This window comes from Macaca mulatta, chromosome 8 (genome assembly GCF_049350105.2).
Source record: "Macaca mulatta isolate MMU2019108-1 chromosome 8, T2T-MMU8v2.0, whole genome shotgun sequence".
Taxonomy (NCBI): Eukaryota; Metazoa; Chordata; class Mammalia; order Primates; family Cercopithecidae; genus Macaca; species Macaca mulatta.
In genome coordinates this window covers 154,685,035-154,709,965 of record NC_133413.1, presented here as the reverse complement: position 1 = coordinate 154,709,965, position 24,931 = coordinate 154,685,035, and the positions used below count along the sequence as shown (strand labels likewise).

Sequence of the window (24,931 nt, the reverse complement as noted above, 5' to 3'; positions counted from 1 at the left end):
GTAGGGTCCTGCCTTGCCAGCTGCCCTCTGGGACAGTCTGAGCTGAAGCCCAGGGCTGTGCCTCCAGGGGCTGTGGGTGGGGCGGCACTCACTTGTCCAGGCAGGCTACGCTGAGGCACTTTTCAGGGGTGGAGGTGGGCGGGGGTGAGGGAGGCCGGCCCTCGGTGTCCGTGTGGCCCCTGGCATCCGTGAGGGCTGTGGCGGAGGCGGGGGTAGGTTCACTCTCCCGCAGGATGGAGTCAATGAGGGCGGTCGGGGACAAGAGGGTGTCCACGGAAGATGGGCGCCCGGGACTCGCCTCCTCTACCCGGGGGCTCTGAGGCGGGCTGGGGGGCTCCTCCTTGACACGCACCAGGGGGCTGCTAGACAGGGGCCTGGACACGAGGGGGGCCACGTTAGCTGGTGTCTTGGCCAGCCCCACCTCATCCCCAACTCTGCCCTGGGCCCACAGGGGCTCGCCTCGTTGGGGGACAGGATGGCTGGGGTGATGCGGCCCCCACCTCTCGTCTATGCTCCCGCCGGGGGAGGCCACGGGGCTGGCAGGAGCCAGCTCGGTGATGTCGGAGATGATGGGTCCGGAGTTGGCCACAGAATCGGGGGCGTAGAGGCTGGAGCTACTGTAGGCCGGGGAGGGGGCCTGCAATCAAAGACAGGAGGCTCGTGCAGCGCCGGCCAGGGCAACACACCCCACTGCGCCCGCAGGCCTGGACGGGTGCCCTGCCTCCAGCACTCACCGAGTAGGGGCCCGAGCCGTGGACGTGCTCCAGGGAGAACTGCCGGCCGTACTTGGGCATGGAATGTGCTGAGCCACTGTCGTTCAGCATCAGGGGGCTGTGGGGAAGGGTGCAAGTCAGCTGCCACCCCCTACCTCGGGGCACAGCTGACAGAGGAGGAGGACGGCCCTGGGCCCTGGGTGGCGGATGCAGGCGTCCCCAAAACCTCACATCTTTCTCTTCACCCCCAGGATCCGGTTTGACTGCACCAGTGAGATCAGGAACTGAATGAGCTGTGGGGAGAGAGGACACAGTCACCCCGGCCCTTGTGGGGCCCCCGCCGGCCCTCTGGCCCTGCCCCCACCTTGTTGACGACTTTCTGTTGCTGGGCATGCTTCTGCCGAAGGCTGGCCACCTCCCGCCACAGAGCCTCATTCTCACTGCAACAGACCAGGCTGGGTCAGTGGGGCCCGATCCCAGGAGCCCCAGGGCTGAGGGAGCCCCACAGACCCTCCCCGTCCACCAGGCAGGAGCAGGGCTAAGTATGACCATGTCTGGCCTGGCCCACCCCAGGATGAGAACTGCTGTGTGGAGGGCTGGGGGCCAGGGCCAGGGCTTGCTGGTCCCACTGCCCCCTCCCTGACAGGAACACCTGGTGTCAGGTAGGGTGTTGGGGACGGGAGCACCAGGATCCAGGTGCACCCAGATCCTGGCATCCATCCTGGCCAACACCTGGAGGGCTGCCTTGGACACAGGCTAGGAGCAGACACTTAAGCCGCCCTTCTGAGGCCTGAGAAGCCAGGTTGAGGGAGGACGTTCTTCAGGTGCGACACCGGCTGTCCCGGGTCCCGCAGGTGCTCAGGGCCAGGCCTGGAAGTGGCTCAGAGGTGGCCCCACGGGGTGGGGGAGAGCTGTCCCCAGCCAGTTGAGCAGGGCCGTGAGCGCGCTCCTGCTGCTCTGGGAGGCTGAGCCCCGCCAAGCCTGTGAGTCTTCTTGGGGCCAACTGGGGTTGGGGTTCCCGCATGCCTGGAGCCCCAAAGTGGATGCGAGACCTGAGCCAGCCTTCTGAGGTGGGCTTGCCTCAGTTTCTCAGGTGCCACCATGTGTCAGGCCCCTGCTAAGGTTTCCCCAGAGCCGCAGGGTCCTGGTGAGGAGGGGCTGGGGGGCTAGCTCCATAGGCCCAGGCACATGTGGGGCAGAGGTTTCAGGAAGGGCCTGAGATGCGTCTGACCCCAGGCCCGAGGCGGGTGGGATGGGTCTGCTGTGCAGGGCTTGTCCTCAAAAGTAGGCTGGTAGGTCCCGCCAAGCTCGGAGCCCAGGCAGAAGCCAATACCCCGGGAGGCCAGGATGGCCCAGAGAGCGCTGGGGACGTGCAGAACAGGGACCCTCTGGACCCCCTTCTGCACGTGGAGAATGGCTGGTCCCAGCAGCCATGGGCGGCGGGGCTGGGGCAGAGGCCCAATAGATCTGGGTGGAGCAGGAGGTGGGGCTGAGCACCTGGAGCCCTGGACAGGGCCCTGCCCCCACAGCACCCGCTGCAGCCCACAGTGCTGGTGTAGGACCTACTGCTTCATGGCCAGGAGCTTGGAGTCCATGCACTCCTGCTTCCCCTTCATCAGCTGCACGTCCGTCAGCAGCTTGGTGACACTGTCCTGACGGATCTTTATGTCTTCACTCTTCAGGGTGGACACCTGGATCCCCGAGAGGGACAGGGGTCACTGAATCGGCCTGGGAGCTTGGCAGGCTGAGGCTCGTACACTGCAGCAGGTCCCTCAGGAAGCGGGCAGGCTGGGGTGGGAGCTCTCAGGGAGGGCCAGGCGGGGAGAGCCATGGCAGGCGAGACTGGGCGAGGGTGCGGGGCCGGCACTCACACTGGTCACTTTCCTCTTGATGTTCTCAAGGAGCTGCTCCTGGCCGCGCAGGAAGCACGGGTGCTGGAACTCCGTGTCGTCTCTCTCTGGCTTGACCAGGCCACCCTGCTCGATGTGGACCACTTTCCGGAAACCATCTGCACATAGCAGGGAAGGGGGCGGCTCTGCTTCAGGGTGGGACCAAGACCCCTCAAAGAGCGGCCACTGCCCTGGGAGGCTGCTGCGGAGCTTGGCCACGGTCAGACCCCACCCTGTCCCTCAGAGCCCACGCCTGGTGGCCGGGTGGTCTTGGTCTAAGTGAGACCCTGTGTCCCCACAGGGCTCCCCACGCCCGATACACATGGAGTACAGCTCGGGCTTCACGGTCCTTCCCTGGGGACCCCAGGTTCATACCCACGAGGACCCTCCCCCTTGGAAGAGGCAGCTGCCCCCGGCCCCCAGGCTTGCTGGGTTCCATGGCATGCCCTTAGCCAGCACAGGGGGCTCCGTCCTTCATCCACAGGGTCCTCCTGCTGGGGTCCCACCGTCTGCAGGTCCGCCTCCCGCACCTCGGAGGCGGCACTCACACATGTTGAGCTGCCGCACGAAGCTGGCCATGTTGTTGTGCTTGAAATACTTGGGCAGCACCTCCTTGGCAAACTGGCCCTGGTCGAACACATGGAAGCTGTTCCCACTCTGAAAGGGAGACACACGGTGGGTCACGCGTGGTGGCAAGAGGCAGCGCGCCCAAACCACCCTTCCCCAGGCCACCCCTTCTGGAGCGCAGGCAGTGCACGTTCCACCTGATGGGGCTGGGGCCATGGGAGGCCCAGGGGGCTGGGGGGAGGCGAGTTCGTTCCTGGGACCACCTGCCACACGGGGCTCATCTGTGCAGCGTGACCTGCATCCTCACTGTGAGGCCCAGGACTGGGCGGTGGGCAGATGCGGGGCCTTCCTCACAGCCGGGAAGCCCCTCCCCAGGGGTTCTAGAGAAGGCCACGTTTCCACTCACAAAGCACCTGCCGCACTCTGGCCACGCCCACGGGACAGGGTTTAGCTTTACCCAGGGGTTCTAGAGAAGGCCACGTTTCCACTCACAAAGCACCTGCCGCACTCTGGCCACGCCCACGGGACGGGGTTTAGCTTTACCCAGGGGTTCTAGAGAAGGCCACGTTTCCACTCACAAAGCACCCGATGCACTCTGGCCCATGCCCACGGGATGGGTGTTTAAGCAGGACATTTCCCTTAGGAACAGCAAAGGAAATTGAGCCCTGATTTCATTACTCCAGAGGAAAACACATTTGCGTTCAGAAATCCAAATTCATTCTTGTTTTGTGACGTGAGACGAGAAACAGAGACAGTCAAACACTGCATATATTCTTCCTCTTCCATTTCTCTCCCAAGCTCAGGCCCAGAGCTATCAGGAGGAGCTGGCGAGGGAGGCATCCCTGCTGGCCGTGGCCACAGTGGCTCAGAGGGGGCACTGAAGGCTTAGGGGACAGCGAGAAGCCCACACGGCAGGGAATGGGGGCCTGAAGCAGGGCCAGAGAGAGGTGAGGGGTGTCTGCACAGGAAGGGGCGGCTGACCCAGTGAAGAAACGGGAAGGGCAGTGGGGCAGATTTATCCTGCCAGGGAAGGGAGCTGCAGATGCAAACAGGGAAAAAAGCCAGAAAAACCCCCATGGTATGGCACTAGAAGTGGAGAACCGCTTTCCAATATAGAGAGACGCGAAATAAACAAGGATGTGCATGCATTAGGGAGGGAACCAATCACGGAAAGGACCCAAGGCAGCAGGAGAGAGAGGGTGAAAAACACCAAGCCAACTTTCCAGAACTCTGAAAATTAACCAAAGAATTACAGTAGCACGGGGAGCAATTATTCCAGAAAAACAGCTGAATCTTAGTAAGAACGGTGGGCTGTGTGAACTTTTTTTTTTTTTTCTCTGAGACAGGGTCTTGCTCTGTTGCCCAGGCTGGAGTGCACTGGTATGAACACGGCTCGCTGCAGCCTCCGCCTCCCAAGTTCAAGTGATTCTCGTGCCTCAGCCTCCCAAGTAGTTGACTACAGGCGCCACCATGCCCGGCTAATTTCTGTATTTTTAGTACAGATGGGGTTTCACCATGTTGCCCAGGCTGGTCTTGAATTCCTGACCTCAAGTGATCCACCCACCTCGGCCTCCTGCGGTGCTGAGATTACAGACGTGAGCCGCCGTGCCCGGCCAGGCTTTGTGGCATTTTAACGTGCCCTATTCCCACTCCATCCGCAGCCCTGAAGACCAACAGCTGCAGTCCTCGTGGGAACCAGTGTCCTGGCAGCTGCTGCGGGGCGGGCCAGGGCTTGGGCTCCTCCCAGGCCCCATTCCCAGAGGCCTGGCAGCATCTGCCTAGGAGTCCACGCACAAGGCTGTCTCTGATTTGACTTGAAGCTCTCCTGAATAAAAAAGCTGTTCGCCTAGGTGTGTTTGTTGAAACATTTAGAGACGATTTTTGAACGCTGGGGCTGCCTGAGGCAGTGCCTGGCAGCTGGGGAGAAGGAGGCGCCACTAGGGGCTCTGAAAAGCTCTGAGATATTCCAGGACATCTCGCAGCCGTGTCCACGTGTGAGCCAGCCCTGAGCTCTCGCTTCTGGCTGACCTTGAGCTCTGCGTAAGCAGGAGGGGAAGCACAGTCGGGTTGTCCACGGCCTGGCCGAGTGCTGAAGGCGTCCCCAGCACACACACAGCCCCCAAAAAGACGGAGACTCGCTGGCTCCAAGCCTCGAGAACATTTCCACCCCGTCCCGACCCACATCAGTGAACTGAACAGAGACTGCAGTGGCCGTCAAAAAGAAAGAACAGAACCTTTACAGAAGCAGTCCTGAAAAGCTACCGGGCTGATAACCACAACAAACAGCAGCAGTGACAAATCCTGGGAGGCGGGGGAGCCCGAGCTCCAGAGCTGCCACTCTCAACCTATCAGAGTTCCGGTTCTCCAGCCGGCTGTGCTGGCTCACGCCTGTGGTCCCAGCACTTTGGGAGGCCACGGTGGGTGGGTTGGTTGAGCTCAGGAGTTGGAGACCGGCCTTGGCAACATGGCAAAACCCCGTCTCTAGTAAAAATACAAAAATTAAATAGGTGTGGTGGCACACACCTGTCGTCCCAGCTACTCAGGAGGCTGAGGTAGGAGGATCCCTTGAGCTCCGGAGGTGAAGGTTGCAGTGAGCTGTGATCGAGCTACTGCGCTCCAGCCTGGGTAACAGACTCAAAAACAAACAAACAAACAAAGACTCTAGTTAAAAAAACAAAACAAAACGAGATATGCAAAGAAACAAGAAGCTAGGACCCATACACCATCCACAGGAAAAAAAAAAAAAAAAAAAATCAATAGAAACCGTCCCCAAAGAAGCCAAAACATTGGACACTGGACTTACCAGGCAAAGATTTTAAGTCAATTATTTCAAATATGTTCAAACAACTAAAGGAAACTACATCTGAAGAACTAAAGTATGAGAATGACATCTCATCAAACACAGGGTATCAATAAAGAGATAAAAATTGCAAAGAAGGACGAAATCAAAATTATGGAACTGAAAAGTATAATAATTCAGATTAAAAGTTAACCAGAGGGGCCAGGCATGGTGGCTCACGCCTGTAATCCCAGCACTTTGAGAGTCCGAGGCAGGTGGATCACCTGAGGTCAGGAGTTGGAGACCAACCTGACCAACATCGAGAAACCCCGTCTCTACTAAAAATACAAAATTAGCCAGGCATGGTGGCTCATGCCTGTAATCGCAGCTACTCAGGAGGCCGAGGCAGGAGAATTGTTTGAACCCGGGAGGCGGAGGTTGCAGTGAGCTGAGATCGCGCCATTGCACTCCAGCTTGGGTGACAGAGCATATCTGACTAGGAGAAGGAGTCAGCAAACATGAAGATAGGTCCACTGAGATGGTTCGGTATGAGGAAAAAAAAGAAAAAAGAAGGAATAAGAAGGAGAGGAGCCAGCTGGGCGCGGTGGCTCACACCTGCAGTCTCGGCACTTTGTGAGGCCGAGGCGGGCGGATCACGAGGTCAAGACATCGAGACCATCCTGGTCAACATGGTGAAACCCCATCTCTACTAAAAATACAAAAAAAAAAAAATTAGTTGGGCGTGGTGGCCTGTGCCTGTAGTCCCAGCTACTTGGGAGGCTGAGGCAAGAGAACTGCTTGAACCCTGGAGGCAGAGGTTGCCGTGAGCCGAGATTGAGATTGCACCACTGCACTCCAGCCTGGTGACAGAAGAAGACTCTGTTTCAAAAAAACAAAAACAAAAACAAAAATGAGCAGAGCCTCAGAGACCTGTGAGACACCACAAAACGTGTAACACAGCTGGGTGCAGTGGCTTACGCCTGTAATCCCAGCATTTTGGGAGGCTGAGCCGGGCAGATCACCTGAGGTCAGGAATTCGAGACCAGCCTGGCCAGCATGGGGAAACCCCATCTCTACTAAAAATATAAAAATTAGCTGGGCGTGGTGGCCTGTGCCTGTAGTCCCAGCTACTTGGGAGGCTGAGGCAGAAGAATCGCTTGAACCCGGGAGGCAGAGGTTGCAGTGAGCCGAGATCACCCCACTGCATTCCAGCCTGGGGGACAGAGCGAGACTCTTGTCTCAAAAAAAAAAAAAGTATTAAAATGGCTGGTGTGGTGGCTCACATCTGTAATCCCAACACTTTGGGAGGCTGAGGTGGGTGGATCATTTGAGGTCAGGAGTTTGAGACCAGCCTGACCAACATGGTGAAACTCCGTCTCTACTAAAAATACAAAAAAATTAGCTGGACGTGGTGGCGGGTGCCTGTAATCCCAGCTACTCAGGAGGTTGAGGCAGGAGAATTGCTTGAACCTGGGAGGTGGAGGTTGTAGTAAGTGGAGATTGTGCCACCGCCCTCCAGCCTGGGCGACAGAGCGAGACTCCATCTCCAAACAAAAACAAAAACAAAAACAAAAACAAACCAAAACAAATAAAAGTATTAAAATAAAAGACCCTGCCACTCAATCTTTGTATACTGGCCGGGTGTGGGACTCAGGCCTGTAATCCGAGCACTTTGGGAGGCTAAGGCAGGAGGATCCCTTCAGCCCAGGAGTTGGAGACCAGTCTGGGCAACATCGCGAGATCCCATCTCTACAAAACATAAAAATTCAACATCCGGCAAAACTATGCTTTGAAAATGGAGAGATTTCCACTGCTGGGACAGCAATGTGAGGACCTTCGTGGAAGTACTTCCTGTGAAACAAGCAAAGCTGACTTAAACCATTTAAGGTCTCAAAACTGTCCTAAAGGCATGTTAACAGATAAACACTTATGGAGTAAAATCTACCGACGCCTGGTACGAACAGTGAGCCTGGTGGCATCTGAACCTCGGCCTCCTCTTTCCCTCTCACCCCAGCTCGCCATGATGGGCACTACACTCAGGGGAGGGGAGCAGGAAGATGGGGACCCTTCTCCCCTCAGTTCCCGAGTAAGGTTTCCCGGATCTCACGGGCTGGGCAGACCACCAGAGTTTCTCATCCTCACCGACTCCAAGCTGAAAAGAGACTAAGCTGCTGGAGCATGTGGCCAAGACGCCAGGGGCTCCCTCCTCCACCTTGCCCACGCCTCAGAGAGGAGCTCTGCCACAGCCACAGCAGGCTGAGGACGCCCAGGTCTCTGGCCGCCCTCCCGGCAGCTCCCACCTGATTAAAGCATTTTCAAAACCACTTTTTTTTTTTTTTGAGATGGAGTCTCTCTCTGTCGCCCAGGCTAGAGTACAGCGGCACCATCTTGGCTCACTGCAACCTCCACCTCCTGGGTTCAAGCGATTCTTCTGCCTCAGCCTCCTGAGTAGCTGGGATTACAGGCGTGTGCCACCACACCTGGCTAATTTTTATATTTTTAGTAGAGACAGGCTTTCACCAGGTTGGCCAGGCTGGTCTTGAACTCCTGACCGTAAGTGATCCACCCACCTCGGCTTCCCAAAGTGCTGGGATGACAGGCATGAGCCACTGTGCCTGGCCTTAAAAACCACACGTTTTAAATACAATTCAGGCTTTCTGGGTTAAAACTGCAGGGTAGAGCACCCATGCTGGGAAAGCCAGGCCAAGAAGATCAGAGGTTGCTGTCCTGCCCGGTGCCCAGAGCGGTGGTAGAGAATGAGCCTGGGTGGGGAGAGAGGCTGTCCATAAGGAAAGAGCTCTGAAGCTCCCCGAGGAAACTCATTTTATTTGAAAGTTCAGCCCAAGAGTGCTCTCAGAAACGACAGCTCCTCTAAAGTAAGAGAAACAAGTAAAACCACGGGCTTGTTCTCCTGCGAAGGGAAAGCTACGAAGAGCCCCGCTGCGGCCAGAACCACCCTGACTGACCTCAGAAACGACCACTGCTCAAAACCCCACAGAACACCCCTGCAAACAATAATCCAAAGAGCGAGACCCCCGTCTATACCAAAAAAACGATAAAAGAGACGAAATCATCAAGAACCCCCAATGGAAATTCTAGAGCTGAACAGTACAATAACCAAAGCAGAGCTGCTGGCCGGGTGGTAAATGCTGAATTTCACATGCAACTCCCAAGCTGCTTTTCAAAGAGGATATAGCATTTGTGTTCTCAGCAGCACGGGTGAGTTCCAGTGGCTCCGTGCCCTCCTCAGCACCTGGTGGTGTTGGCTTTTTTTTCTTTTTTTTTGAGATGGAGTCTCTTGCTCTGTCCCCCAGGCTGGAGTGCAGTGGCACAATCTCGGCTCACTGCAACTTCCGCCTCCCGGGTTCACGCCATTCTCCTGCCTCAGCTTCCGGAGTAGCTGGGACTACAGGCGCCCGTCACCACGCCCGGCTAATTTTTTTTTAATTGTTAGTAGAGACGAGGTTTCACCGTGTTAGCCAGGATGGTCTCCATCTCTTGACCTCGTGATCCGCCTGTCTCAGCCTCCCAAAGTGCTGGGATTACAGGTGTGAGCCACTGTGCCCGGCCTGTTGGCTGTTCTAGTAGCTGTCACTGAGGTTTTCGTGTGCATTTCTCTTACAAGTAATGATGCTGAGCATCTGTTCAAATGCTTATTTGCTATTTGTCTTTTTTTGATGTATCTGTTCAAATCTTTTGCCTTTTTCAATATACTTTTTTTTTTTTTTTTTTTTTTGAGACAGAGTCTTGCTTTGTCACCCAGGCTGGAGTGCAGTGGCGCGATCTTGACTCACTGCAATCTCTACCTCCTGGGACCAAGAGATCCTCCCCCCGCAGCCTCCCGAGTAGCTGGCACCACAGGAGCACACCACCACACCAGGCTCACTTTTTTTGTAGAGGTGGGTCTCCCTATGTTGCCCAGGCTGGTCTCAAACTCCTGAGTGGAAGCGATCTACCCACGCTGGCCTCCCAAAGTGTTGGGATTACAGGTGTCAGCTACCATGCTCAGCCACTTGTCGTTTATTTATTTATTATTATTTGAGATGGAATCTCGCTCCATCGCCCAGGCTAGAGTGCAATGGCACGACCTCGGCTCACTGCAACCTCCGCCTCCCGGGTTCAACCGATTCTCCCGCCTCAGCCTCCCAAGTAGCTGGGACTACAGGCACCTGCCACCACACCCAGCTAATTTTTGTATTTTTAGTAGAGACAAGGTTTCACCATGTTGGCCAAGCTGGTCTCAAACTCCTGACCTCAAGTGATTCACCTGCTTCAGCCTCCGCAAGTGTTGGGATTACAGGCGTGAGTCACTGTGCCTGGCCAAAAATTCTTTAAAAAATATATTCTTGGTACCAGATATATGCTTTGCAAATATAGTGTGTGATTTGCTTCTTAATTCCCTAACTGTATTTCAAAGAGTGGATGTTTTTAACTTTGATGAAGTCGACTTTATCAATTTTTTCCTATTTGGTGATTTTGTCTCCTAACTCAAGATCAAAGGGTTTTTTTTTCTCTAGAAGTTTTGTTGTCTTAGCTCATATTTTAGTCTCCAATCCATTCTGAGTTAGTTTCGTATATGGTGTGAGGTAAAAGACAAGGCTCACCTTTTTGTTTATGGACGTCCAGTTATCCCAGCACTATTTGCTGAACAGACGATTATTTCTCCATTGAACTAGTGGCACCTTTGTCAAGATCAGTCGGCCTTAGATGGGTGAGTCTATTTCTGAAATCTATAGTCTGCTCCATTTGTTTACATGTTTATATTTATGCTAATATTGTTCAGTCTTGATTACTGGAGCTTTATAGTGTCTTGAAATCAGATAGTGTGAATCTTCTAATTTTGTTCTCCTTTTAATAATACTAAGTCTTCTGTCCCATGACCATGGTATTTCTCTCCATTTATTTAGGTCTTCAATTTATCCCCCACCCAGCCTTTTTTTCTTTTTTCTTTTTTTTTTTGAGACAGAGTCTCGCTCTGTCGCCCGGGCTGGAGTGCAGTGGCCGGATCTCAGCTCACTGCAAGCTCCGCCTCCCGGGTTCACGCCATTCTCCTGCCTCAGCCTCCCGAGTAGCTGGGACTACAGGCGCCCACCACCGCGCCCGGCTAATTTTTTGTATTTTTTAGTAGAGACGGGGTTTCACCGTGTTAACCAGGATGGTCTCGATCTCCTGACCTCGTGATCCGCCCGTCTTGGCCTCCCAAAGTGCTGGGATTACAGGCTTGAGCCACCGCGCCCGGCCCCCTTTTTTTCTTTTGAGACAGAATCTTACTCTGTTGCGTGGGCTGGAGTGCAGTGGTGCGATCTCGGCTCACTGCAACCTCCACCTCCCAGGTTCAAGCGATTCTTCTGCCTCAGGCTCCTGAGTAGCTGGGACTACAGATGCCTGCCACCATGCCCAGATACTTTTTGTATTTTTAGTAAAGATGAGGTTTCACCACTTTGGCCAGGCTGGTCTCGAACTCCTGACCTTGTGATCTGCCTGCCTCGGCCTTCCAAAGTGCTGGGATTACAGGAATGAGCCACTGTACCCGGCTAATTTATCCCTATTAACTAGCCTGCCGATGGCCCCCTGTTGATCCCACTTCTGGTGTCCACACCCTTGAGCTATCTCCTCCCACCATGTACCACGGTTGTCCTGTGTCCTGTGTGACCAAACGCAGAGGTGATGCCATTTGAGAACAAACTGGGCTCTGGCTCTCTTGGGTCATTTGCTTTTGGAGAGGCAAGCTGCCATGTTACAAACACCTCTGTGGAGAGGCTCACTTGATAAGGAATTAAAGTCTCTTGCCAATAGCCAGGGAGAAACTGTGGCCTGTCAACAAGCATTGAGGGAAGTTGGAAGCATATTTCATCCTCAGTTGAGCCTAGAGATGACGTCGGCCTCAGAAACCTTGAGCTGGAATCAATTCACGAGTCTTGGAAATGGATAATAATTTTTTTTTTTTTCTTTGAGACAGGTCTTACTTGGTCACCCAGGCTGGAAGGCAGTGGCGTGATCTCGGCTCACTGCAACTTCCGACTCCTAGGTTCAGGCAATTCTCCTATCTCAGCCTCCTCAGTAGCTGGGACTATAGGTGCGCACCACCACGCCTGGCTAATTTTTGTATTTTAGTAGAGATGGGGTTTCGCTGTGTTGGCCGGGCTGGTCTGAAATCCCCGACCTCAGGTGATTCACCTGCCTCGGCCTCTGAAAATGCTGGGATTACAGGTGTGAGCTACGACGCCCAGCCGAATATTTTCAATTTTCAATAGTTTGTTGCTAGTGTGCGGAAATACAATTTATCTTTGTATAATGACCTTGTGTCTTGTGGCCTCACTAAACGCATTTATTAGCTCTACTAACTTTCTTGTAGACTATTTGGGATTTTCTAAGTCAACGGTCATGCTGTCTATGAACAGAATCACTTTTCTTTCTTCCTTTCTAATGTCTACGTCTTTTATTTACTAGACATGCTGCGCTGATGACGACGTTGAATGGATTGTTAAACAGACGTGGCAGAGGCACACATCCCCGCCTTCTTTCAGTCTTGGAGGAGAGCATTCCGTTTTTCCCAAGTAAGGATAAAGTCAGCTGTCGAGTTTTTAGACGGTCATTAGAATGAGGAATTCCCCTTCTATTCCTCGTGTGCTGAGTTTTTATCATGAAACAGATGTTAAGTTTTGTCAAATGCTTTTCTTGCTTCTGTTGAGAAGACCACATGGTTCTTCTTCTTTTCTGTTGACATGGTGAATCATGCTGAGTTAGAACGCTGAACCAGACTTGCATCTTAAGCCTTTTATTCTGGTCATATGCCTCACATGGTTTCTGATGAGAAATTGGCAGTCATTCTTATCTTTTTCTTTTGTTCTTCTGCATGCAATTTCCTTTCCCTTCCTAGTTGCTTTTTAAAAATTATTATTATTATTTGTATTGATGGGGTCCTACTGTGTTGCCCTATCTGGGACCAATCCTTCCACCTTAGCCTCTGACTAGCTGGCACCACAGGTGCCACCACTGCGTACGGCTCTTCCGGATGCTTTATTTATTTATTTATTTAGAGAGGAGTCTCGTTCTGTGGCCCAGGCTGGAGTGCAGTGGCGCGATCTCAGCTCACTGCAAGCTCTGCCTCCCAGGTTCACACCATTCTCCTGCCTCAGCCTCCCAAGTAGCTGGGACTACAGGCACCCGCCACCACGCCCGGCTAATTTTTTGTATTTTTAGTAGAGTCGGGGTTTCACCACGTTAGCCAGGATGGTCTCGGTCTCCTGACCTCGTGACCCGCCCGTCTCGGCCTCCCAAAGTGCTGGGATTACAGGCGTGAGCCACCGTGCCCAGCCTAATATTTCTTTTTTTTTTTGAGACAGGGTCTCTGTTGCCCAGGCTGCAGTGCAGGAGACTGTTGCCCTGGCTGCAGTGCAGTGGTGTGATCATGGCTCACTGCAGCCTCCACCTCCTGAGTTCAGGTGATCCTCCCGCCTCAGCCTCCTGAGTAGTTGGGACCACAGGTAGGCACTACCATGCCCGGCTAATTTTGTATTATTTATAGAGACGGGGGTCTCGCTATATTGCCCAGGCTGGTCTTGAACTCCTGGGCTCAAGCGATCTGCCCACCTCAGCCTCCCAAAGTGCTGGGATCTCGGGCAGGAGCCACCGTGCCCGGCCTTTTGGTCATATTTCTGTATTCTCTTCCCCACTATTTTCTGGAACCTCAAATACGTTAGACCACATGATATTATCTCCTTGAAGCTCGGCTAAGTTTTTGCAGTCCTTTTTCTCTCTGTACGTCACTGTGGATAGTTTCCATTGCTTTTAATTCGGGAATCTTTTCTTCGGAAGTTTCTAATGTTTTGTCAAACCACTGCGGTGAATCTGAAGAACCACCTTTTTACTTTAGAATACGTGCCCTACACCAGTGTCCCCCATCGTTAACATCGGGCCTTTGTGTGGTGCATTTGTCTCAAGAACATTAGACACGTTGTTAACTAGGGCCCATATTCTATTTAGATTCCTTAGGTTTTCACCCAATCCTTCCTCTGCTCCAGGACGTCATCCAAGATCCATCCAGTTGTCACATCTCCTTCAGTTCCACCGGCTCTGACAACTTCCAGACTTGCCTAGTTTTTGAGAACCTTGACAATTTTGAGGACTCGTCAAATAGTTTGCGGAATGTCTCTCAGTTTGGATTTGTTTGATGTTTTTTCATGATTAGCTGGGGTTACGTATATTTTTGGGAGGAAGATCAAAGAGGCAGAGTGCTGTTCTCATCATCCTATCAAGTATACAACAGGCCGGGCGCGGTGGCTCACGCCTGTAATCCCAGCACTTTGGGAGGCTGAGGCGGGCGGATCACCGGGTCAGGAGATCGAGACCATCCTGGCTAACACGGTGAAACCCCGTCTCTACCAAAAATACAAAAAAATTTGCTGGACGTGGTGGCGGGCGCCTGTAGTCCCAGCTACTCGGGAGGCTGAGGTGGGAGAATTGCTTGGACGCGGAAGGCAGAGGTTGCAGTGAGCTGAGACCGCGCCGCCGCACTCCAGCCTGGCAACAGAGCGAGACTCCGTCTCAAAAAAATAAATAAATAAAATAAAGAGTATACAACAGGGATACGATGTCACTGCTGATGGTGACCGTGACCCCTGGTGAGGCTGTGCTGCTGGAGGTCCCCACTGGAAAGCTGCTCCTCCGGCTTCTGTGCTCTGCTCTCTGGAAGGGGTCACCAGGTGCCGCCCAGGCTTCTGGAGTGAGGAGGTAAGCGTCACCTCCTCCAAGGGGAACTCTCTCAGTAAACAACGTGGAATTCTTCTACGTGGGAGATTAGTTCCAGTGACGTTTCGTCCAACTTGCTTCTTTTCTGTATCTTCCATTTCTCAGTCATTTTTTTTTTGAGACGGAGTCTTATTCTGTCGCCCAGGCTGGAGTACAGTGGCACGATCTCGGCTCACTGCAAGCTCCGCCTCCTGGGTTCACGCCATTCTCTTGCCTCAGCCTCCCCAGTAGCTGGGACTACAGGCGCCCGCCACCATGCCTGGCTAATTTTTTGTATTTTTAGTAGAGACGGGGTTTCACCGGGTAAGGCAGGATGGTCTCGAACTCCTGACCTTGTGATCCACCTGCCTCGGCCTCCCAAAGTGCTGGTATTACAGGCGTGAGCCACCGCCCCGCCCTCAGTCATGTTTTTGCGTTATTTCCTTGAGCACACAGAATGTTTTTATAATTGTTTACTCTTTGTTGGCTAATCCTATCAAAACCAGTCCTACTACTGGACTATCCCCCTCCAGTGACAAGTCCATTTTCCTGCCTTGGCTTGTCTGCCAGTTATTGATTAGATTCTGGATGTGAAATTTTTTTTTTTTTTTGAGACAGAGTCTTGCTCTGTTGCCCAGGCTGGAGTGCAGTGATGTGATCTCGGCTCACTGTAGCCTCCGCCTCCCAGGCTCGTGTGATTCTCTTGCCTCAGCCTCCCAAGTAGCTGGGACTACAGGCGCCCATCACCACATATGGCTAATTTACTGTAGTAGAGACGGGGTTTCGCCATGTTGGCCAGGCTGGTCTTGAACTCCTGACCTCAGATGATCCCCATTTCGGCCTCCCAAAGTGCCGGGATTACAGGTGTGAGCCACTTCGCCTGGCTTCTGTCTTCAAGAGTGCTGTGCGTACCCCGTGCTAGCAGGCAGTGGTGTCTCCACTGCACTTGTTTCCGTGGCATTTGGAGTGGCCTTTCCTTTCCAGCTTATTCTGTGCCACTTCAAGCTGTGGTTCCTCTAAGGTCTCAGGAATGCTCTGTGTATTTAAAGTGGCTTCTACACTCCAGCTGGTGGGAACTGAAATAACCATGGCCCCGTGTGAGTCCTGTCCCCTTACACTTACTCTTCCCCTTCAAGTTGCTCTTGGTCCAGCTTCACGAGGTTTCACTTTGCACCAGCAAATCGGATCCAGCCCAAGATGCAAGCAAGCTCACGCGCAGACTGCCGGAGCTCTTTCTTTTGGGCACAACTCCTTCCTTTCTGGTACCATACCCCACAAATTCTGGCTGCCTCAGCTTCCCCAAAGTTTGGGTTTTGTTGGGTTCTCTGCTTGTGAGTCTGCAAATTGCCTCCACGCAGAAAGCCTGGACAATCTTGTGGTTTACCTCAGTCTTCACCAGTTTTCTTTTTCCTTTTCTTTTTTTTTTGAGACAGATTCTCACTCTGTGGCCCAGGATGGAGTGCAGTGGCGCAATCTCAGCTCACTGCAACCTCCATATCCAGGGTTCAAGTATCTCCTGCCTCAGCCTCCCGCGTAGCTGGGATTACAGGCGTGTGTCACCACACCCAACCTTTTTTTGTATTTTTAGTAGAGATGGGGTTCACCACGTTGGCCAGACGAGTCTCAAACTCCTGACTCTAAGTGATCCGCCCGCTTTGGCCTCCCAAAGTGCTGGGATGACAGGAGTCAGCCACCGCCCCTGGCCCTAGTTTTCTAATGTCTGAATGTTGTTTAGTGGTTTCTTATGCCTTAAGGGTTAAATCCAAGTTGAACATGTCAGGCAACCCCTACCTTAGGGGCCATTATGAATTTCACAGGGTCTGCTGGTGAACCCATCAGAGAACCCAGTGTCTCATCTTCCTGCCTCAGTGGAACAAGGTTCCTCCTCTGCTGACCACAGGCACCTCCTTTCCTTGGACAGCCTCCCCTCCACCTGCCAGGTCATAACTGGGTGTCACGAAAACCTGCCACAGGAAATGGGAGGCCCCTGGCTACTGTGAGATGCCACACGCTGAGAAGTGTAGGCGTCAGCAAACCCTGAAGCTTGCAGTAAACTCGGAGCCTGTGGCCTCATTTTCCGTAGCACTGTGAAGGACCTGAAACGTGTGTGAGATCCTGCCTGTAGGGACACCTTACATAGGAAGTGTCTGTGTCTCTGAGTATCTTCTCAAAGGGCTCCCTGGCCCAAAACGTGAACAGTGCCGTATTCTACAAGATGGCCGCGCAGCCCAGGTCACAAGCCTCTTGTTCCAGCCTCCTGCCAAGTCTAAGCTATATCTGCTGATGGGTGTTCTGGGCTCCTGGACTCGGCTGGCTGGCTTCTCCCTCTCTGGGTCATGGGAGTGTGGGCTTTAGAAGTAGCGGGAACGCACGTGTGAGTAGCTGCAGCCCACGTGTGGGGAGCGGGGACCACTGGAGTCAGGGCATGGAAGCAGTGAGGCAGGTAGGAAGCGCGAGCAGGTGCAGAGAAAGTGGCTTACTTTGTGGCCCCGCTCCCCGGTGTGGTTCTGTCCGCATCTGAGCCGCCCGCACCTTTCTCGTTAACGCTTTTCTTGTTTCTGCTCCGGAGGAGCTTCCAGCATGTTCTCACCACACAAGGACCAAGAGCAACACAATCGCCCTCACCTCTCATCACATCTCTCATCACCGGCTGCCCTGCACCTGTGTGGTGGTCACCGCTGCTCACCATGGCCCACAGGGTCACAGGGAGGAGGCTGAGGCAGCAGCAGCCAGTGCTGCCAGATGCCTTGAGACATCTGGGACCACCTCCTTTCCTTGGACAGCCTCCCCTCCACCTGCCAGACCTGGAGGAGACCCCGGAGCCCACAGCCCTCGATATACCCGATGGGAGCTGCTTGCTTCCTCCGGGAAGGCACTGTGAGCCCCACGACCTCTCTCCAGCTGTCCCTGCACACAGGCTGACTCCTCCAAAACTGAGACTTCCAGGGCCAGGCTGTCCATCCCTGGTCCCTCGATAAAGGACTGAGCACACACTGGCCTGTGGAGTGAGGTGGGCGCGGGGCACTGGAGGCATCTGCCCTCCCCGCAGGAGGCTGCTGCAGCCCAGCCCTTCTGTGCCCTGGGCCCCTCCTCACTGCACCCCCCACCCCCAACACCATCCGGGTAGAGGAAACACGGGAGGCTACAGCACAGAGCCTTTTTAGTTTTTATTTATTTTTTGAGACAGGGTCTTGCTCTGTCACCCAGGCTGGAGTGCAGGGGCTCGATCTCGGCTCACTGCAGCCTCCACCTCTGGGGCTGAAGTGATTCTTGTGCTTCAGCCTCCCAAGCAGCTGGGGTTACTGGCTGGGCCACCTGTGCTTCGGCCTCCCAAGCAGCTGGGGTTACTGGCCGTGCCACCACACCCAGCTAATTTTTGTATTTTTAGTAGAAATGAGGTTTCACCATATTGGCCAGGTTGGTCTTGAACTGCTGGCCTCATGTGATCTGCCCCTCCTCGGCCTCCCAAAGTGCTAGGATTACAGGTATGAGTCACCGCGCCCGGCCAGAGCCTGCCTTTTATAGCGTTTATAGATCTCTGCCTGTGTGTGTGTATCTATCTCTATGGAAGGGGAAGGAGAACACTTGTGGGAAAATCCAAACTACAATTCTGACTATGAACCAGAAATACCACTCACTCCCCAGGGTCTAACTCAGAAGGCCGGTGGGGGCCACCGCCCAGCCCCAAGGGCATGGGACCGGTGGGCTCTTGCTGCACAACTTGGGAAGGCACGGTGCCCTGGTGGGCGGTAAGTGAGAGCCGGACCCCTCTGGGAGGGAGCACGGACTCTGGAGTTGGTTTCACCACATTTCAGCGCTTACTTAGTGAAGCTTCTTCACATCCAGAGCCTCAGTTTTCTTATCTATAAAGTGGAAATTATGCCATCTACCTGAATGGCTACAGATGGAACATGACAAAGAGCAAGGAGGCTTAACCTCGTGCTATGCACAGAAGCTTTATGAGGACAGATGTGTGCCTTTTTTTTTTTTTTTTAAGAGACAGAGTCTTGCTCTGTTGCCCAGGCTGGAGTGCAGTGGCGCGATCTCAGTTCATTGCAAGCTCTGCCTCCCGGGTTCGCGCCATTCTTCTGCCTCAGCCTCCTGAGTAGCTGGGACTATAGGCGCCCGCCACCACGCCCGGCTAATTTTTTGTATTTTTTAGTAGAGACGGGGTTTCACCGTGTTAGCCAGGATGGTCTCAATCTCTTGACCTCGTGATCTGCCCACCTCAGCCTCCCAAAGTGCTGGGATTACAGGCGTGAGCCACCGTGCCTGGCTCCAGCTGTGTGCCTTCTTTTTTTTTTTTGAGACGGAGTCTTGCTCTGTCGCCCAGGCTGGGGTGCAGTGGCCGGATCTCAGCTCACTGCAAGCTCCGCCTCCCAGGTTTACGCCATTCTCCTACCTCAGCCTCCCGAGTAGCTGGGACTACAGGCGCCCGCCAACCCGCCCGGCTAGTTTTTTTGCATTTTTTAGTAGAGACGGGGTTTCACCGTGTTAGCGAGGATGGTCTTGATCTCCTGACCTTGTGATCCGCCCATCTCGGCCTCCCAAAGTGCTGGGATTACAGGCTTGAGCCACCGCGCCCGGCCCTGTGTGCCTTCTTATGGCCACACCGGGAGGTGCTCTGATCCGGGCACACATCAGGCCCTCCAGATCCTGCAGCACTCCTCACAGCTGCTGCTGTGGGTCCTCCAGCATCTTGGGCCAAATGCCAGATCATCCAGGGTGGGGCCAGTGGGCCTGCTAGGTCTTGGCGGCTCTCAGAACCACAGAAGCAGGGGTGGCCCTGCCTGCCGTGGGAGCTCCAGACACCATCTGTGGCCAGGGTCTGAGTTACTGGGTGTGGCCAGGTTGGCTCTGCTTCTGTAACTCCTCATGTGCTTATGAGTAGACACCCTGCCCCTGGCCTCACTGCAGGGACCACTCATGCCCTGCCCCCTGCCTCACTGCAGGGACCACTCTGCTCCCAACTGTCCACCCAGAGACCCTCCACAGCGGCCATCTGACCACTGGCTTTCAATGGACCTCTCCCCCGGGATAGGCCGAGGGCCTTGGTGACCTCCGGCTCACTCAGTCTCAGGGAGCCCCAGGGTCTCAGCACATCCTTCTAGAGTCCTTCCTGCTGCCAAAGAGAAGGGAGCTACACCCATGAGGCTGGGGCCAGGTGAAGACAGTGAAGCATGCAGGAGCCCACGTCTAAGGAGGCCCCGACTCTCAGTGCCATCCAAATGCAGCGTGGGTCTTAAACGAATGCCTCAGGGCCAGGCGCAGTGGCTCAGGCCCGTAATCCCAGCACTTTGGGAGGCTGAGGTGGGAGGACGGCTTGAGTCCATAAGTTCCAGACTAGCTCGGGCAATACGGCGAGACCCTGTGAGACCCTGTCTCTACTAAAACCTTAAAAAAAAAAAAAAAAAAAAAAAGCGAGCCTGTAGCCCCAGTGACTCAGCTGAGGTGACTGGATTACTTGAGCCTGGGAGGTAGAGGCTGCAGTGAGCTGCAATCATAGCCCTGCACTCCAGCCTGGGCAACAGAGCAAGATCGTGGCTTAAGGAGAAAAAAAAAAAAAAAGTGCTTCCTTAAATTTTGCACCCAGGTGCCCCTCAGGTGCCCCCTCTGGTCTCACCCTGATCCTGAGGCCTCTATCTACCTGGGTTCATTCTAACCTGCATGACCATCATTCTAGCATTTGTCTAGCACAGGTCGTGTGGCTGTGCCTTGTTCTCAGGCCTCAGCCTGGAGTCCACAGCTGCCCAGGGCAGCCACAGTTAGCCCTGCAGGGCAGGGGGACGTAGGGCTGGGCTGGTCTCTTTTTAGAACATGATCAGGTTTGAAAACATTTTCTGCTCTCGCTTATGAAATATATGTTCACTTTTTTAGCCGGGCGTGGTGGCTCACGCCTGTAATCCCAGCACTTTGGGAGGCTGAGGTGGGTGGATCACTAGGTCAGGAGTTCGAGACCAGCCTGTCCAATATGGTGAAACCCTATCTCTACTAAAAAATACAAAAATTAGCCGGGTGTGGCCTCGGTGACAGAGTGAGACTCTGTCTCAAAAAAACAAAACAAAACAAAAACTCAACAACAACAAAAAAATGAAGTATATGTTCATTTTTTTAAAAAAGTATTTTAGAAAAATATAACTATAAAAATTATCTGGGCTGGGTACAGTGGCTCACATCTGTAATCCCAGCACTTTGAGAGACTGAGGCAGGCGGATCACAAGGTCAGGAGTACTAGCCCAGCCTGACAAACATGGTGAAACCCTGTCTCTACTAAAAATACAAAAAAAATTAGTCGGGTGTCGTGGTGGGTGCCTGTAATCCCATACTCAGGAGGCTGAAGCAGGAGAATCACTTGAACCCCGGAGACAGAGGTTAAAGTGAGCCGAGATCGTGTCATTGTACTCCAGCCTGGGCAACTCCATCTCAAAAAAAAAAAAAAAAAAAATCCGTAATCTCACCATCTCGGATGTCAAGATTACTTTTCATACTTCCTTATTTTGTTAATAAAGGTGGGACAAAATCATAGCTTGTAAAAAACTGAGATGATGGTGAACCCAGTTCTGAGGCTTCACTTTCTGCTTCTGTTTGGGTCTCCACGCTGTCAAATTCTCCGAAGAGGCTGCTGCCCTCCTGAGTCAGCTGCACCCAGCAAGGCCCTAGAAGAGCCTCCGCTGGTGGACAGAGGAGCTGCTGCATGCAGAGGAGGAAGCTGGGCTGAGGGCTGGCACCAGGGCACGGGGCAGGGAGGCTGCGGGTCCCTGGTCTCACGGGTCTCAGTTCTATGGAGCTGCCTGTCAGTCCAGGTATTCAGTCCCCCAACCCCGTCTTTGGGTCTCAGTGGTACTGGATCCAGGCACACCTTTGGGATAAGCTGTTAAAAAGCTGGCTGAGGGAGGACCACCCACGTCCATGCCCATGCTCCTATGTGGATCTCCCGGGATCATAACCTTGTGGCTGACACGTTTCCTCTCCAAGGCAGATGGGGCTGTGCTGTCCTCCACGACTTGCTGGGTCCCCTCAAGGCCTCTGCCTGTGTGGGTGGGGTGCTCATGGGAATGAGGGTCTGGGGGGTGGGAAATCGAACACCACAGGGATGGGGCCATAGTCCCCACCAAATGGGCTCTCCTGGACAGTGACCCGGCATTCTGCCTCCAGTGGCTGCAGTGGGAGTCCCGATCTCAGGCCAGGGAGGGGAAGTGCAATGGTTGTCCAGAGCTGGTCCCATTCCTGGCCAGGCTCAGTAAAGTCACTGGCCAGTTTCTGGGCCTCAGTCTCCCCCAAGTTATTCAGCCTGGAGAATTAGTCACCATGCCTGTGATTCTGCCTCATCTTCTTGTGTCAAACAGGGAGGGTTTTTCTTGGCAGAATGGTGGTAAGACTTTGAGCCAGGAGACTGTCCCAGAGAAGGCAGCAGAGAGCAAGAGCACCAGGGCCTTCTCAAGGCCTCCGAGAGCCAGCTGGGCCTGGGCAGTAGATTTGTGGGAGGGTCCCCTGTTGGGACTCTGCCGACATGGAGTCCTCAGGGCTTGTGTGAGTGCTCTCAAAGCCACAGGATGGGACGATCACCTCCTTTCTCCAGGCCACGCAGCCAGCGCCAGAAAGCTCTGCAGCTCCCTGCACAGTCTGGAGAAGGGCTTCCTTCCAGTTTGAAGTCAGTGTTTCTATCTCATTGCCATGCTCGCCCCCACTGCTACATCCTGCACCAACCATTGCCACTTTATACTGACCAGGTGGAACCAAACACTGACATTCCACACGGCTCCCCATCCCTCCCCAGGGAGAACAGGCCCACAGGTGGTGCACCTGTGAGGAGAGTGGAGGCTGGCCACAGGCCTCATCAAATCTGCCTCCCTTGCTCAAAAGCCCTGCCCAGAACATGCCTCGGTCTCAAAAAAGAGTACACTGGGACCTAACCCACATGCCTCATAATCTTTTAAGCAGAAACAGCAAGCAGATTATGGGACAGGACAGATCATGCTAGTAGGATTAAGCTTAGAATATCCCAGATAATCTCAGATGCCCCTCCCCCAATGGGGCAAGAGAGTACTTCTGAGGGTTAAGGGGAATAAGAAAAAGAAGGAAGGGCTGGGTGCAGTGGCTCACACCTGTAATCCCAGCACTTAGGGAGGCCAAGGCAGGTGGATAACTTGAGGTCAGGAGTTCCAGACCAGGCTGGCTGATGTGGTGAAACCCCGTCTCTACTAAAAATACAACAATCAGCCAGGTGTGGTGGCGTGCATCTGTAGTCCTGGCTACTCGGGAGGCTGAGGCAGGAGAATTGCTTGAACCTGGGAGGTGGAGGTCGTAGTGAGACAAGATCGCACCACTGCACTCCAACCTGGGTGACAGAGCGAGAAGCCGTCTCAAAAAAAAAAAAAAAAAAAAAAAAAGAAAGAAAGAAAACGAAAGACGGATAAAAGAAAACAGAAACATGGGAATACTTCCTCTGCACAAAAATGCCAAGGTCTAGAATGAAGAGATGGTGAAATGAAGTCAGCCTGCAGGAAGGCGCACTGCGCCGTAATGGGACTTGGGGATGGGAAGGCCGACACAGACAGAGGTGTCAGCAGGACAAATACAAAGTGTTTCTGAAAAGAGCAAAGATTTCCAGTCCTCTCTTTATTCCCAAACACTCTGTAGGTAAAGCAGGGCCTCAGTAAACCCGAGAAGCAGAAGGCCTGGCCTCCTGCCTGGAGCAGCTTCAGTTCAGACTTTTCTTCATTCCTAACAGCAGAAAGAGGCTGTGCAAATGGGAGGCCCTCAGCAGAGCCTGAGGAACTCTGGGGTCTTAGCTCCTGGGAGGCCACACATGCTTGGTGGCATCCCGCCTGTCACGGTCCCTCCAAAAGCTCCCAGTGATCAGTGGCCTTTCTTTTTTCTTTTTTTTCTTAAGACAGGGTCTCATTCTTTGCCAGGCTGGAGTGCAGTGGTGGAATCTCGGTTCAGTGCAACCTCTGCCTCCCAGGTTCAGGGGATCCTCCTATCTCAGCCTCCCAAGTAGCTAGGACCACAGGCAAGCACCACCACGCCCGGCTAATTTTTTGTATTTTTAGTAGAGTCGGGGTTTTGCCATATTGTCTTGGCTGGTCTCGAACTCCTGGCCTCAAGTGATCTACCCGCCGCCACCTCCCAAAGTGCTGCTTTCACAGCAAAGAGTCACCCCGCTCGGCCAGTGTGGCCTTTCTTCAGGCCATCACTTGCCAGCCACAGGCTGTGGCTCTGCCCCTCACCGGACACGACGTCACAGCCGGGATGTGAACAGCAGATTTTGATCTCCAACTCCAGACAATCACTGATTTACTTCTGCAAACCGGAGCTGTCCGGTCTTGCAGGGTCGGACCGTGTAAACAAGCCTGCTGCCAGGCAACTGAAGATAAAGACACGAGTAAAGACGCCCCACAAGGAATGAAAAACAAAACTCCTCCTGGGAAACCCAGATTTGGGATTCGGAAACGGGCTTGAGATTAACCTGAAGCTTCATGACGTCTTACTTTCTGTTTCCACTGCCTTTCCTTTTCCACTACAGCGACGCCCTCCGCTTCACGTGCCAAGTCCTGACTTTCTCCGAATAGTTGCCGACCCAGCACCCCGTAGGCCGTCCCCCGGGGACGCCGATGTCCTCTGGAGCACAGCGTCCGCTGGCGAAGCCGGGTGCTTGCCCTAAGCGCGGACACTTCCGCAACCGCCCAACAGTTAGCAGAAGCCCGATGCAAGGGACGCCCCATTCTCCCATCCCAGGGAAACTTCGCTGGGGCAGCGGTTCAATCGGGTGTGGGTCTCGCAGCCGCTTTCCCAACTTAAGGCTCTGCGTTTGGGCAGGCTCGGGACCCGCCGCCCTTCCTGGCGGGGGCAGGGCAGGCTCCCCGCGCGTAAGCCGAGGTGTGGCAGGGCCCCTCCCCGCAGCCCTCCCGCGCCGTCCACCGCGGCCCTGCTCCCTCCCGGTCCCCACGGGCCCCGCGCCCGCGCGCTGCCCTCACCGGGCTCCAGCAGATGAGCGCGTCGGTGTCCGGGTCGCTCACGAGGGTCCACAGCTTGGTCAGGAAGGCCGGGACGTTGCTGGGCCCCGCCGCACCGGGGCCCACGGGCAGATCCATCTCGGGCAAGGCGGGAATAGGCGGAGGGAGCGGCCGCGAAGAGGGGCCGAGGGCCGGGCTAACGCCGTTGCCGCGCCAGCCGTCCGGGCCGAGCCGCCGCCCGCTGCGCACACACAGCCCCAAGGCCCAGCATGGCCGCCGCCATCTTGCAACGGGCGC

General features: G+C 54.2%; 1 protein-coding gene and 4 long non-coding RNA genes across 17 annotated transcripts in view; 2 read left to right on the top strand and 3 right to left on the bottom strand.

Annotated features, from left to right (window-relative positions):
• Nucleotides 1-24,931, bottom strand: part of HSF1 (heat shock transcription factor 1) — a 27,156-nt gene extending 2,225 nt beyond the window's left edge. For 9 of the 13 annotated variants that reach the window (XM_015146275.3, XM_015146277.3, XM_077944678.1 and 6 more), the window contains exons 1-9: nt 24,656-24,931; nt 3,151-3,259; nt 2,585-2,721; nt 2,280-2,404; nt 1,078-1,153; nt 945-1,006; nt 735-831; nt 501-637; nt 93-374 (exon numbers count right to left, since the gene is read on the bottom strand). In XM_015146275.3, coding sequence (XP_015001761.3) covers nt 93-374; nt 501-637; nt 735-831; nt 945-1,006; nt 1,078-1,153; nt 2,280-2,404; nt 2,585-2,721; nt 3,151-3,259; nt 24,656-24,772 — 1,142 coding nt within the window. In that variant the 5' untranslated portion in view covers nt 24,773-24,931. Of the gene's footprint in view, nt 1-92; nt 375-500; nt 638-734; nt 832-944; nt 1,007-1,077; nt 1,154-2,279; nt 2,405-2,584; nt 2,722-3,150; nt 3,340-24,169; nt 24,419-24,569 lie in introns of those variants that run through there. The other 4 variants (XM_077944677.1, XM_077944679.1, XM_077944685.1 and 1 more) reach the window with 3 other exon arrangements.
• LOC144330917 (uncharacterized) lies at nt 2,615-5,018 on the top strand. The gene is made up of 3 exons (XR_013397563.1): nt 2,615-2,822; nt 3,087-3,277; nt 4,672-5,018. It is a non-coding gene; the product is annotated as an uncharacterized LOC144330917 (long non-coding RNA).
• On the top strand, nt 5,738-13,330 carry LOC144330919 (uncharacterized). The gene is made up of 2 exons (XR_013397566.1): nt 5,738-6,313; nt 13,181-13,330. It is a non-coding gene; the product is annotated as an uncharacterized LOC144330919 (long non-coding RNA).
• On the bottom strand, nt 12,785-15,791 carry LOC144330925 (uncharacterized). Its single transcript, XR_013397572.1, has 2 exons — nt 15,096-15,791; nt 12,785-14,238 (listed from the first exon to the last, which is right to left on the bottom strand). It is a non-coding gene; the product is annotated as an uncharacterized LOC144330925 (long non-coding RNA).
• LOC144330920 (uncharacterized) lies at nt 17,836-23,071 on the bottom strand. The gene is made up of 2 exons (XR_013397567.1): nt 21,276-23,071; nt 17,836-18,702 (listed from the first exon to the last, which is right to left on the bottom strand). It is a non-coding gene; the product is annotated as an uncharacterized LOC144330920 (long non-coding RNA).